Source organism: Aquarana catesbeiana, linkage group LG08 (assembly GCF_042186555.1).
Source record: "Aquarana catesbeiana isolate 2022-GZ linkage group LG08, ASM4218655v1, whole genome shotgun sequence".
Classification (NCBI taxonomy): domain Eukaryota; kingdom Metazoa; phylum Chordata; class Amphibia; order Anura; family Ranidae; genus Aquarana; species Aquarana catesbeiana.
The window spans coordinates 285,533,020-285,547,611 of NC_133331.1; the positions used below are offsets into that span (position 1 = coordinate 285,533,020).

Below are 14,592 nucleotides of genomic sequence, written 5' to 3' on the forward strand. Positions count from 1 at the left end.
TGCATTACTGCTGCAAAGGGGGGGGGGGTCCTCTTGTACTTCCAAGCCCACTTTAGGTGGAGGCACTACAAACTTATGAACATCAGGAGACTAACTGTATACTCAAATTTAGCTGAAGCTAAGCATTCAATATTTACCAGGTGCAGTGAAGAATGGATTATAAGTGCTTCCAGGGGATGGTCATCTCACATAACCCCTCGCCTGAAACATGCACAAGCTACTTGAACAAACATCAAGGAACACAACATGTAATACAAATGGTAATACTAAACAGAGACAGTGTAAAAAGAAAAAGAGGATTTAATGGTGTGGGAATTTTAATTTCAAAAGATTTATCTTTAAGGGTGTCCAGAGTTGAGCTTTATTGTACAGTATGAAGGCTTAGCATGATTAAACTCAAAAGTGAGAATAGTTTATAATTATCTTAGAAATCTTTAACCAGCATATCATTTATGTTACTTCCAGTGGTGGCTGGTGCTCAAAATTTTTTTAGGGGCAAACAAACTGAAAAATACTGAATACCCCCACCCCATAAATTGCAGCCTCACTATGCCCATCAAATGCAACCACTTGTGCCCATCAAATGCAGCCAGGCTCGGCTGTCACTTCACTAACCCCCCCCCCTCGTGGCCGGTCCGGAGGCACTAACCGCTCCTCTCCTCGAGTGACGGGGATCTCCTCCTCGGCGGCTCTCTTCCTCAGCGGGAAGCGGCGGCTGCGGCTTCTGTGTCCGCTCGTCTCCTATTCCGCCAAAGCGTTAGGCATCCAATAGGATCACCTAATGCTTTGGCTAATTGGGAGACAGGTCTCACTGACCTGCCTGCTGATTGGCAGGGAGGAACTTTAGTGTGAAAATAGCGAAAATTCATTCGCTATGCCACACAACAGGGTGGGATCGGGACGCAGTGCTTTCCTCCCCCCAACCCACCCTATTTTGAAGCCTATTAGAGCCTCTGGCTCTAATCACGTGCTTCAAAATACACACCCCCGCCTATCCCCGCCATATTATTTCATGTGTCCGGCGTCCTGAAAAGGGCTGGACACGTGAATAGGGAGGGTGTCAGGCGGCGCCCGTGCGCCCACAATGCATGGGCCGCCACTGGTTACTTCTCATGGAATAGACGTTACTCCTTATATAATGGTTATTACTACTCATATGGATGGTACCTCCTTTTTTCCACAGTGCAGCCCAGACGTCGGAGACCCTCAAAGCGGGGATCTGATTCTGAGATCTCCTCATCAATCCAAAATCTTGTCTCCAGTGTGCTCAGAGTTCCATTTGTAGAGATAGCTGAGCAGAGGTCAGCACAGCACAGTAATGTTGCCTCACATACATTAATGCTTGTTGGAGAAACAGGAAATAAAACATTCAAATTTTTAGAAAGCAAGAATAATGCACTGGATACAAAAAAACGACACAAAGATAATAGAAAGCACCAACAGACCCCCAGAGCTATACTTCAACATTAATATAAAAATATTTATTTATTTTAGGTACTAATATAGCACCGTCAATTCACACAGTGCTTTACATATGTATTATACATTCACATCAGTCCCTGCCATCAAGGAGGTTACCATTTAAGGTCCCTAACTCACAGTCATACATACACATAGTAGGGCCAGTTTAGACAAGAGACAATTAACCTACCAACCTGTCTTTTGAGTGTGGGAGGAAACCCACACAGGCAGAACATGCAAACTGCAGGCAGGTCGTGCCATGGTTGGGAGTTGAACCAATGACCCTAAGGCTGCCAGGCAGAAATGCTAACTGGCCTTATGTGCCCCTTATATAGTCAAATCCTCTCAGAGATGTCTAAAGCCGACCATAGCTGGAGCAATATTTTTCCTGCAACAAAAAAATTGCTCAATTCCCCCATCAACTCTGACTGTTTTGCCATTGTGTTCTCACAACGGAGAACAGTGATTACTGCTAGTGGCTATAATAGCTGCTAGCAATAATCCCATGTAAAATCCAACAGGCGGGTTGTACTCAAGTTGATCAACTTGGGTACATTTATCCTGCCCATACAAGGTGTGGATCTCGGCCGTTTCCTGTTGAACCAGCAGAGATTGAACCGCCTATGGCCTACTTAAGTCCCTTACACAGAAGTTTTTTTACTAGAATCCTGCAAATGATTATGTGATTTATAGTATAAATACAGGGAGGCTGCAGAGGGGAAAAAAAGCATGTTTCTGTATGGTGCCACTCAGCTGTTTGAAATTCTCACAGTGGGATTTGATTATACAGTACTGCAAAGTATTTTAAAGTTTAGCTTGTAGTGTAATTCTCATTTTAACTGCTGTAGGTTACAATCTGGATCTCTGAGTCCCTCATACAGAAAGTTTTTTTTCCCTGCAAAAGTCCTGCAAACTGTTATATAATTTATAGTATAATTCTCACCTCAGTTCCTGCAGGGTACAGTCTGGATGTTTGAGTCCCTCACAGATAAGTTTTATTCCAGAGTCCCCTACAAAGTTTGCTGATAAATCCAGTTTGGTGAGAGATTGATTTGCAATAAGGACAGATCTGAGGTCATCACAGCTCAAGGAAGTCACATCACAAAATTCAATGCTGCAGAAAAAACACACATTCATATATGGTGCCACTCTGAAACTGTCACAGTGGTATTTTACTACAATGTCCTACAAATTATTATATAGTTAGTGTATAGTTTAATTCTCACTTCAAATCCTGTATGGTACAGCCTGGATCTCTGAGTCCCTCACACAGAATTTTCATTCCAGAGTCCATTAATCTGTTCCATGATAAATCCAGACTGGTGAGAGATCGGTTTGTCATAAGTAGAGAGCGGAGGTCATCACAGCACAAATGAGTGAAAGCACAATTCTCCATTCTGCAGAGGCAAAACAAATGCAAACAGTTATTGCATATTATTTAATCATTTACAGCAGGGGTCGGCAACCTACAGCCCGTGGGCGGCACCCAGCCTGCCGCCGCTAAATGTCCGGCCAGTCAGTGCATGTGATGAATTCACGTGCTGTCAGTAACTGGTCTGACCAGAAACGTGTGAACTGCCACAGAGAATACCAGGCACAAGTAGTGTAAAATAATATAATTTATTTAAAAGATAAGTGAATAACACAAAAAGTAAACGCACCTCCAATATTGCAAACTGTGTAAACAAACCCGAGAAGCAAACAGTAACACAATAAATGACTTCCTAAATGAAATATATACAAGTGTGGAATGCAAAGCATAATCGTAACAAGCCAGGGTCATACACGGGAGATCAAGCAGAGGGAGCTGGGAGCCAGACAGGACAGGGAGAGGATAACAGGAGATGGAGAGAGCAGACAGGAAGGGATCAGGCTGCAGGGCAGGGGTCCAGGAACGGATGCAGGATCACTGTCTAGGGGCATGTGGAGATCAGAACACCAAGGCAACCAGAGCATCACAGACAGGATTTAAATATACTTCCTGCAACAAGCATCAGGTAATAACTAATGAGCTTCTGGCTGCTGGGAGACACCCACTGGTGGACACTGGAACTGACGCCCATGGATCTGGGAGCCACAGTGCCACCAGCAGGTGAGTCCTTTCCTGACAGGTGCACCCGGCCCGTGGACATTTTAAGTAAGAGCAGAGTGGAGCAGGGAGAAGGAAGCTGAATGAGAACATGGGAGAGACACACAGCAGCACTGATAAGACAACGGGAGCTTCCACAGTTAATTTTCCAGGTGATTGGTTGCTAGGTGGTCCTAGCAACCAATCACCAGCTTGTTAATATGAAAAACTAACTCCGGAAGCTCCCGCTGTCTTAACGGCGCTGCTGTGTGTCTCTCTCGTTTTCTCATTCAGCTTCCTGCTCCACTCTGCTCTGTCTCCCTCTCTGCATGGGGCAAAGTAGGAAAGGGCAGAGATGCGGGGGGCTATGTAATATGCATAGGGTGTGTGTAGGAGGGGCTGTGTAATATATAGGGGGGACTGTGTAAAATGCAGGGGGTGGAGCTGGGTAGGGGGTGGCTGTGTGATGTGCAGGGGGGCTGTGTAATATGCAGGGGGGCTGTGTAATGTAAAGGGGTCCAGATTATATATATAATATATATTTAGTTATATAATTACTGTTCTGTTATCAATGTTTAAAAATAATTCAAAGTTTCTTGTATTTTATTGATTATTATTATTATCATACAGTGGGATAGGGATCAGGGCACTGCTATAAAGTGAAAACTATCTTAATATGTAGCAAGGTAGTTTTCACTTTTGTAACACCAGCATCAGTGGCCGGGTGTCACTAGGAAAGGGTCCGCAGACATGCTGGAGCTGCATGAGAGCAATGGAGAGGGTGAGTATAAGTTGAACAAACGAATTGCTGCAGGGAAGAGGGGTGGGTGGGAGACCAGAGACCCTGCAGCAGCCTTGAGGGAATGAACCTGCATGCTCCCTCCCTCAGGGTGAACTGGCTTTGTATTAGTGAAGCACCTTAAAGGGGCTGTAAACCCTCGTGTTTTTTCACCTTAATGCATCCTATGCATTAAGGTGAAAAAACACCTGGCAGTCACCAGCTCCCCCAGCCCCCCGTTTTACTTACCTGAGCCCCGTCATCTTTTCGGCAGGGACGCGCTGTCTCTCTCTCCACGGGGTCCTGGCTCTTGATTGGATAGATTGATAGCAGCGCAGCCATTGGCTCCCGCTGCTGTCAAATCCAATGACGTGGGCACCGAGGGGCAGGGCCGAGTCCAGCATTCGTGTCTATGGACGCAAATGCTGGACTCGGGAGCGCGCCCGCAAGGTAACCCCCTCGGTAGAGCACTTCTCCTAGAGGGTTATCTGATGCGGGGAGGAGCCGCGAGAGCCGCCGGGGGACCCCAGAAGAGGATGTTCGGGGCCACTCTGTGCAAAACGAGCTGCACAGTGAAGGTAAGTATGACATGTTTGTTATAAAAAAAATGATTATTTACAATCGCTTTAACTTGAGGTAAACCTGTACTGTTATTATTACTATGTTAGGATTATTATTATCTTCATTTATTAGCAGATGAATGTCGCCCTCAATGCATTCACATACATTGAATCCGGTGTCTTATCGAATTCAGTCCCCTATCATATAGTGTCCTCCCTGTACTGCGCAGGCGCAGTACGGAGGACAAAAGAGACGCCGAAAGTCTCCGAAGTTCAACAGCTGATCGTCAGCTGTACACGGCGCCTGCGCATTTATTCTTACCCTATGTCCAGGATCATTCCCTACTATCCAAGTGGACATAGAGTTAGAATAAATATTTGCCGAGCGCAGCGAGGCCGTGCCCGAAGCGTGGCGAGCGAAGCGAGCCCGCGAGGGGCCCTCTTACACTGCCATCGCTAACAGGTGCCCGAGCGCCGTGTACAGCTGATGGTCAGCTGATCAACTTCGGGCATTTTCGGCATCTCCTGCTCCTCCGTACTGCGCAGGCGCTGCGCCTGCGCAGTACGAGGCGGACACTATCTGATACGAGGACACTATATGGCAGAACACCGGCCCTTGAGCGGAAAAAGGTTGCTGACCCCTGATTTACAGGGTAATCCAACATAACAATTTTGTTTGCATATAGCCTCAATGCCAGACCCTCACTAAGACGTTTAATTCCAAAATCCTGCTGATTATTATACACATTATAGTGAAATATTCACTGCAGTTATTGTAAGGTACAGCCCAGATGTCTGAGACCCTAAAAAAAGTCCACTTCATTGTCCTGCGTGTCAATATTTAATTTATAGTATAATTCTCACTTCAGCTCTTGCAGGGTACAGTCTGGATCTCTGAGACCCTCACAAAGAAGCTTTACTCCAGAGTCCTCTAGCCAATTCATTGATAAATCCAGTCTGGTGAGAGATAGTTTTGAAATAAGGACAGATCTGAGGTCATCACAGTTCAAGGAAGTCACACCACACCCTCTCATGCTGCAGAGAAAAAAAAAAAACACACATTCTTATACTCTGTCTGAAACTTTCACAGTGGAATTTTACTCCACAGTCCTGCATATTATTATATATTTTAGTTTATAGTGTAATTCTCACTTCAGCTCCTGTAGGGTACAGCCTGGATCTCTGAGTCCCTCCCACAGAAGTTTAATTCCGGAGTCCTTAAATTTGTTCCCAGATAAATACAGACTAGTGAGAGCTCGGTTTGTGATTAGAAGAGAGCGGAGGTTGTCACAGCATGAAGTAGTCAAATAACAATGGTGGAATCTGTAGAGGGAAAACATTTACAGGGTAAAGCCTAGTACACACAAAAAAATGTCAGCCCTGGTCGGAGCCACTGTACTAAACATGCGAGGTTAGTCCAGCGACCCCCCCCTGCTGAGCTGTTGTGTTCTGACAGGGGGACAGCCCCGCCAGAACACTCCGATCAGCACTCTCTGCCATTTGCTGAGAGCACTGATCAGGAGTCGGTCGGCTGCTGGTTTTCCAGTATGTACGTTCGACAGAAACAGACATACACACGGGCAGAATGTCAGCCATTTTTTTGACATTCTGCCTGTGTGTACGGGGCTTAAAGCGGAGTTCCAAAAAAATGTTTTCTGGATGAATATCTTTATTTTAAAAAACGTATTAATAGCACTCACGTTTCTCTTTTCAATCGCCGCTCGATTGCCGATTTAATAGGGCAAGATATGTTTTATTCCTTGTTCTTGGCAATTTCCATCTTGCTTGTGGGCATGTGAAGCCCACAAGCACTATCTTCCAGGCTCTGGTGCAGCTGAGCGAACAGCATGCACCACCCGTTCTCGTGTATGCGCAGTATGTACGGCTCACAGCCCCGTACACTTCTGACGTTGCCATCACAACGGGCGGCGGCATCGGAAGTGCCCGTCCCGTTGTGATGGCAATGTAGTCCTCGGCGCTACCCACCGACTCCTGCGAAATAAAGACACACATCTCCCAGGAGCACTAGCGAGCACGGGTGCCAAGGGAAATGACGTCAGGCGCCAGGGAGAGGAAGAGGCAGATTCCAAGGCACCCCTTAGCAACAGACATGAAAACGTGAGTAAAAAAAAAAAAAAAAAATTCCAAATGTTGTTTATTAGGTTCAATGCTGCTGAATAATGCAAAGTTAATTTTATGGGTAGAATTCCGCTTTAATCTCAGCTCAACTCTGCCTGGGTACAGTCGATGTCTGAGACCCTCACAAATGTGTTTCATTCAGAGTCCTGCAGTTTAATATGCAGGTTATAGAATAATCTTGACTTCAGCTAAGGCAGGGTATAGTTTGGATAGCTGAAACCCTCACAAAAAAAGTTTATTCTAAGTTCCTGCTGATCATCATTTTATTGACGTATATTTCTCACCTCAGCGCCCACTGGGTACAGCCTGGATGTCTGAATCCCTCACACAGAAGGTTTATTCCAGAGTCCTCCACATTATTATATCATTTTTAATATAATTCTCAGCACCTGCACTGTACAGCCCAGATTTTTAAGGTCCTCGCACAAGAGGTTTGCAGCAGATTCATGTAGCTTGTTGTCTGATAGATCTAGACTAATTAGTAGTTTATTTATTCTCAAAAATGAGCAAATATAATTGCAGAATGATGAATTTAGACCACAATGGTTGACCCTATAGTGAAGAAGATGACAATGGCGGGCACAATTCTGAAAATCTGTCTAAAGGAGCATTAAAAGGAGGATGAGAAAACTCCATATACTGGAAAACAATGGGTGAAAATCTAGCCATTTTTTAATCTAAGGAGTAAAGAAGCAAGGAAAAACAAAGGCAAAGTGGCCTCTATTCATGGAGATGAAAAATAACTGGGGCTACATGCAGGGCCAGCGCCAGCATAAGGCAGCCAGGGCAGCCACCTGAGGGCACCAGGAGAGGGGGGCGCGAAAGCCAGGGGTTCCCCAAAAGGTGCATATCCTGGTGCCGGTGGCCGGCCCTGCTCGCACCTGTACCCAGCATAGCACACCGACAGGCAACACAGTACAGCCTCAGCCGAGCCAGCCAGGCACTGTTAATTTGGCCTCTCCTGACTCGAGGTCCACTCCTCCTCTGCTAGATGCAGCCAGGCAGAGAGAGAATAGATCTTTTTTTGGTAAAGATGAAATAACCCTTTAAGTATTTAATACATTGTTTTTTTCCAGTGCTTCCTTGTAGCCAGGGTCGGTGCAAGGATTTTTATCCACTTAGGCGAAGGTGCATTTTGGAGTCCCCTCCACTAACCATTCTCCTGCCACCCCCCTCCACAATGCAAACCCCCACCCTCATATGGCATACACTTTATTTGCCTGCTGATGCTACATCATCAATGTTGCCATGCATTCAGTCATGAATGTAATGCAGTGTAGATCGCATTGCATTACATTCTTTCTAGGCCTTGATGGCTGGGGAAACTGTCAATGGGCACCAGGGCACTGGTGTCCGTGAGCGGTTCTTGCAGGGCCCGCCGTGCCCCCCACCGACTTTTTTCTGCTGCTCTCTGACTCATCGAAATCGTCCCACCCTCACCCCTGATGCGATGGCTCGGGCCTTTGCTCGGCTGCTAGGCTCCAGTCCCTCCTGTGTACTGTGTAGAGAGAGATGAAGATCCGGCTGGCGCCACCCCCTAATGTGGAGTGGTGGTAGAGTCCTGCCTGCGTGCGGAGTGATCTGTGAGACTGTCTGGGGGATTGACTGTGCTGTGCAGTGGCTGCCCAGCGCGGAAGAGAGAACTGGAGAACAGGCAGGCAGCCCAAGCCGAGGAGGAGGAGGAAGAAAGGAGGACTCATGGAGTGGAAAATATACAGTATATATATAATATATTCTTTGCAGGGGAGAGGCCGGAGAGCCCAGAGTGTAGTGCTGCAGGAAAACCTGGTGAAAAAAGGTAAGAGCAAGAAGACTAAGTAAACGGGAATCTATTCTATGGGGGCCCTGCCCTGGCCTGCTCTAAAGGAGATCTATATGGTACATAATAATGACTAAGCCTCTCCCCTTCATGACATTCTCGAAAAGGGGTGGAGCATGGGTGACCTTAAAATGATGCCCCCCCGAAAAAAGTTCTGCGGATGCCCATGGTACCAGCCCTGCCCTTGTGCCATGTCCTCAGTCTCTAACTGCCTCTTATGCCATGCCCGCAGTCTCTAACTGTCTATTGTGCCATGCCCACAATCTCTGACCATCTCTTATGCCATGCCCGCAGCCTCTAACTGTCTCTTGTGCCATGCCCACAGTCTCTGACTGTCTCCTGTGCCATTCCCACAGTCTCTGACCGACTTTTGTGCCATGTATGCAGTCTCTGATCGTTTCTTGTGCCATGTCTGCAGTCTCTGAAGATCTCTTGTGCCATGTATGCAGTCTCTGACATCTCTTGTGCCATGTATGCAGTCTCTGACCATCTCTTGTGCCCTGAATGCAGTCTCTGACCATCTCTTGTGCCATGAATGCAGTCTCTGACCATCTCTTGTGCCATGAATGCAGTCTCTGACCATCTCAGTGCGCTATGTATGCAGTCTTTGACCATCTCTTGCGCTATGTCCGCATTCCCCAACCATCTCTTTTGCCATGTATGCAGTCTCTGACCATCTCTTGTGCCCTGAATGCAGTCTCTGACCATCTCTTGTGCCATGAATGCAGTCTCTGACCATCTCTTGTGCCATGAATGCAGTCTCTGACCATCTCAGTGCGCTATGTATGCAGTCTTTGACCATCTCTTGCGCTATGTCCGCATTCTCTAACCATCTCTTTTACCATGTATGCAGTCTCTGACCATCTATTGTGCCATGCAAGCAATCTCTGACCATCTCTTGTGCCATGTATGCAGTCTCTGACCATCTCTTGTGCCCTGAATGCAGTCTCTGACCATCTCTTGTGCCATGAATGCAGTCTCTGACCATCTCTTGCGCCATGTCCGCAGTCTCTAACCATCTCTTTTGCCATGTATGCAGTCTCTGACCATCTCTTGTGCTATGTATGCAGTCTCTGACCATCTCTTGCGGAATGAATGCAGTCTCTGACCAACTCTTGTATAATGTCTGCAGTCTCTGACCATCTCTTGTGCTATGTATGCTTCAACAAGATATACCCAAAATGAATTAATAAGAATTAGTCCATACAGTCCATAGTAGTAAGGGATATCAAGGAGAAGTCCACAGGACGGATGGATCCACAGGTGGATGGGGATTGCACACACAGTCACCGGCAGCTCCTCAGTAGGATATGGGAGTTCCCTCAGACAAGCAAAAACAGCAGAAAGAGGGCGCCTGGGTCAGTGTGATAGTAAAAGCAAGTAACGCTTTATTCAGATACACTTACACAAGTATCTTGCAAGCTGCACACAGGGTGGATGTGGATCACCAATCAAGCAGTCAGCCGTCACTTGGCAACATGGACACACGTCCGCGTTCCCCCGTTCATGTTCCTGGCCCAGGAGCAACATTGACAGTTTCCCCAGCCATCAAGGCCTAGAAAGAATGTAATGCAATGCGATCTACACTGCATTACATTCATGACTGAATGCATGGCAACATTGATGATGTAGCATCAGCAGGCAAATAAAGTGTATGCCATATGAGGGTGGGGGTTTGCATTGTGGAGGGGGGTGGCAGGAGAATGGTTAGTGGGGGGGGACTCCAAAATGCACCTTCGCCTAAGTGGATAAAAATCCTTGCACCGACCCTGGCTACAAGGAAGCACTGGAAAAAAACAATGTATTAAATACTTAAAGGGTTATTTCATCTTTACCAAAAAAAAAAAAAACCCTGCCTATGTAGGTAAGGGGAGACTGTAGATTAAAACATCTGACCAAAGTTAAATAATACCCTTGCTATAGGTGTAAGCCATTATTATACTTCCCGTAGCCTGGCCAAGAATGGCTTGATGACATCCTGCCTTTTTGCAAGAGTGTTGATAGGTTAACTAACTTTTTAACATTTCTATATCTCTGCAGAAAATGGAGATTGTCTTACTTTAATGTCCTTATTTTACTCTGTGAGTGAGGCAACCAGGTAAGATCAACAGGTACTTTTCCAGCGAAAAAAGCCATAATCCTGTTTTGAGTCCGGGGGATTTTGTCCTTTCTCGGGGAAGATACATACTGAAAACTACAAGAAAATAGTTAATAAAAAGACATTACATGTGAGTGTCATTACCCAATGCCAAAGCAAAAAGTTCTTGCGCCCAAGGTAGAATTGCAAAGTGTGCGCCCGCCCAACCACCCCAAACTTGCTATGTTCAGATCTCCTAAATACACATTTAATCAATACATCCATTTTTCAGCAGTTCAGTGATTGATTTTATTTTCTGCTTTGAGTTTCCTGTTTAAAGCAGAACCATTGGTAGATAGATATGCTTTAAACATATATTTATATTATATATAAATATATATTATATTTATATTTATACATATATTTCTGCTAAAACATCATATTCTCTTGAAAGTATTATTATTATTTATGAAACCCATCCTAACCACTTGCTGCCTGCCCACTGTAGTTTTACTGCAGGTGGGTGGCACAGCCAGGCTTGGCAATGCACCAGTAAGTCACCCAGCACATGCACATTAGAATGCCCACTGAGGTGCACAGTGGCTCAATCCCATGACTGGACACAGCTGATCACAGAACTTGGTGCGCTGGCTGCTATAAGCGGCTGGGGTATCATGTGATTGCTATTATTGATTCATAACTGCATGCTTAGTGTTGTGAAGTTGTGATTGGTCCACAGCTATCACATGGTACCTGACACCCTATACCAGGGATATGCAATTAGCAGACCTCCAGCTGTTGCAGAACTACAAGTACCATGAGGCATAGCAAGACTCTGACAGCCACAAGCATAGAGGCAGAGGCATGATGGGACTTGTAGTTTTGCAGCAGCTGGAGGTCCGCTAATTGCATATCCCTGCCCTATACCATGAAATTAGTTGTAGCCAATCACAGAAATCAAGCTGTCATGAATGGAAAGCCATTCATGACAGTCAACTATTGCTTATAACAGTGAAAGTGTATAACGGTGTAAAAAAAAAAAAAAGAACCAGCATGTCCAAATGGTGTAAAAAACTACCTAGTCCACAACATAGATTAGGATAAAAGAACAATAAAGATGTAATGATAAAGGATGGTTGAGAGGAATAAGACAACATTAAGGAAAACTAAGAGTCATTCATAAAGTGAAAAGGTTATTATAAAAGAAGTAGAATTATAAAAACCCAAAAAAGGTTTGAAGAGCACCGATGGTCAGTTCAGGAGGGCAATCCCCAATATAGTGTCTCATGCTATTTCGCTGAACACCATCAGAAGGCAACTGACGACCTTCAGGTATGGATCATCGCGTCCATAAAAGATAAATATTCACCAGCAGAACGGTTCCAACGTTTATTTAAACAAGACATTTCTGGATTTACACCCTCGAGACTTTGGCGCCAAAGGGCCTCAATGAAGAAATTGAGGTTAATACAGGTATCTGAATGATCCTCATGTCATAATTCATAATTACATTGGTTCCTTATGCATCATTTTTCCACTGATACTTTTACATAATTTTTTCAGGTATTTGGGGACTCCTTCCATTTTCCATCTCTTGTGACCACACCACCTGCATCTTGTAGGGTGGTAAGTAAACAGCCAAAAACAGATAAAGTTAAAATAGAGTTGTTATTAATACTTGCCACTAAACACACATAATTGGCTAAGTCACCTAACTATTACAGAAATGTATATACATTTTTTTAAGGTTCATACAATCTAATATAAATTAGGCCATATATACATACATATGTATATAAACATATCACTGTTTCTCTTTTTTTGTGTCATTGTTTTTTATCAGAAACTATCCATTTACACCCGATAGGTTGTGTGTATTTTTATAATTCTGCATCTTTATAATAACCTTTTCACTTTGTGAATGACTCTCAGTTTTTCTAAATGTTGTTTTATTTCTCTCATCCATTAATTATCATTATATGTTTATTGTTATTTTATCCTAATCTATGCTGTGGAATATGTAGTTATTTTCACCATTTGCACATACTGGTTCCTTTAAATCAAGCCTCAAAACACTTGCTCTACATTGTCCCATTGGCTCGCTCCTGGGTGAGTCTTTATAAGACTGACAGTCCTAATAGCCAACCAGATGTGGGGAAAAAGCGGAAGCTTTGAAACGCGTCATCTGACACGTCCTGACATCACTTCCGGTTCCAGAGTGCTCTGAGTGCATTCCACACTGGTTTCCTCATCGTGAGGTAGGGCCCTGGCTGGCCCCTTTATCCACCCTGCTGCAACACCGCTGCACCCTGCCACAACACTGCTGAAGCCCGCTGTGACACAGCCTTGGACTCCCCCGAGTGACCAAGGACTCTGGAGTTACATGCTTGTTTTATCTTAGATCATGTGAGTAGCCTTTTGGCTGATGTTCCTAATAAATCTCCTTTTGACTCCATCTGCTACACTTAGTCTGGCACACCTTGCTGTTTTTTCATATCCCTGATCACTGCCACAACAGTCATATGATGATGCTGTACTGCGCTGCTGACAGTATGTATAAAAAAATGTAAAAGATATCCAAATTTTATTTAATTTCCTCATTTTCCAAAAAGTTGTGTCACAACATTAAAACTTCAAAAGACTCGCCATGCCTCTTCCGAAATACTTTGGACCATCTACTTTTGAAATAGGGATCATTTTGGGGGTATTTGTACTCTCATGGAATTTTAGGGCCCTCAAGAAATGAGATAGGCCATCAGTACAGTACATCAGAATTGATCAATTTTAAAATATATATACTATAGTTTGTAGACTCTGTAACTTTTACACAGACTAAAAAATTTATACTGATTTGGGTTATTTTTACCAAAGAAATGTAGTAAAATACATTTGGCCTAAATTTATTAAGAAAGATTATTTATTTACAAATCTTTTAAACAGAAATGTGTTTTTTTTTTCAAAACTTTCATTTTTTTTTAAATTTATATAGCAAAAAAAAAAAACAGTGGTGAATAAATACCACCCAAAAAGCTCTATTTGTGTGAAAAAAATTATATAAATTTAATTTGGGTACAGTAATGCATGACCGAGCAATTGACAGTTAAAGTAGTGCAGTGCTGAATAGCAAGAAATGCCCTGGCCATGAAAGGGGTAAAGCCTTCTGAAGGTCAAGTGGTTACAATTCTTTTACAAATCCAAAAGGCTTTATACTCATTGTGATTTTTTTTACACCAAATCTAAACATGCAACACTACTAAAAAAAAAAACAAATCCCTATCATATTTAAAATCATTCTTCATTTTTTTGTTTCTTTCATATACATCATTTTACTTTTACTAGATTGACCTCTGCTAACTGGGGATCTGGTCGGAACATCCACTATTCCTCAGCCATTGCATACAATTTGTACAGCTCAAAAATTGGAACTATTCACCCCATAATTTGTCTGAACTTTTATCAATTTGCTTCCCCCCCCCCGTAACCCCCGCTCCTCAAATTCCAGTCTTTTGTGTGTCCTCTCTACTCACCTACACTCGATGGGAGACAGGGCCTACTCCTACTATGACCTAAAACTCTGGAATTCACTTATAAAGAACATCAGAGACTCATTTTCTCTAAACTCATTCAAATCAAATCTAAAACCTTTTTTCTTTAGACAACGTAATTGTCCCTTTTTTCCCTCTGTATTAA

General features: G+C 44.0%; 1 protein-coding gene across 6 annotated transcripts in view; it reads right to left on the bottom strand.

Annotated features, from left to right (window-relative positions):
* LOC141106556 (NACHT, LRR and PYD domains-containing protein 3-like) overlaps positions 1-14,592 on the bottom strand; it is a 47,922-nt gene that overhangs the window by 13,240 nt on the left and 20,090 nt on the right. For 5 of the 6 annotated variants that reach the window (XR_012235739.1, XR_012235740.1, XR_012235738.1 and 2 more), the window contains 6 exons: positions 10,885-11,019; positions 6,020-6,190; positions 5,732-5,902; positions 2,688-2,858; positions 2,405-2,575; positions 1,168-1,341 (listed from right to left, as the gene is read on the bottom strand). Coding sequence is in view for 3 of the 6 variants with exons in the window: in XM_073597411.1 (XP_073453512.1) it covers positions 1,168-1,341; positions 2,405-2,575; positions 2,688-2,858; positions 5,732-5,902; positions 6,020-6,190; positions 10,885-11,019 (993 nt within the window). In the remaining 3 variants the exon portion in view is untranslated. The remainder of the gene's footprint in view (positions 1-1,167; positions 1,342-2,404; positions 2,576-2,687; positions 2,859-5,731; positions 5,903-6,019; positions 6,191-10,884; positions 11,020-14,592) is intronic. The other variant, XM_073597413.1, reaches the window with a different exon arrangement.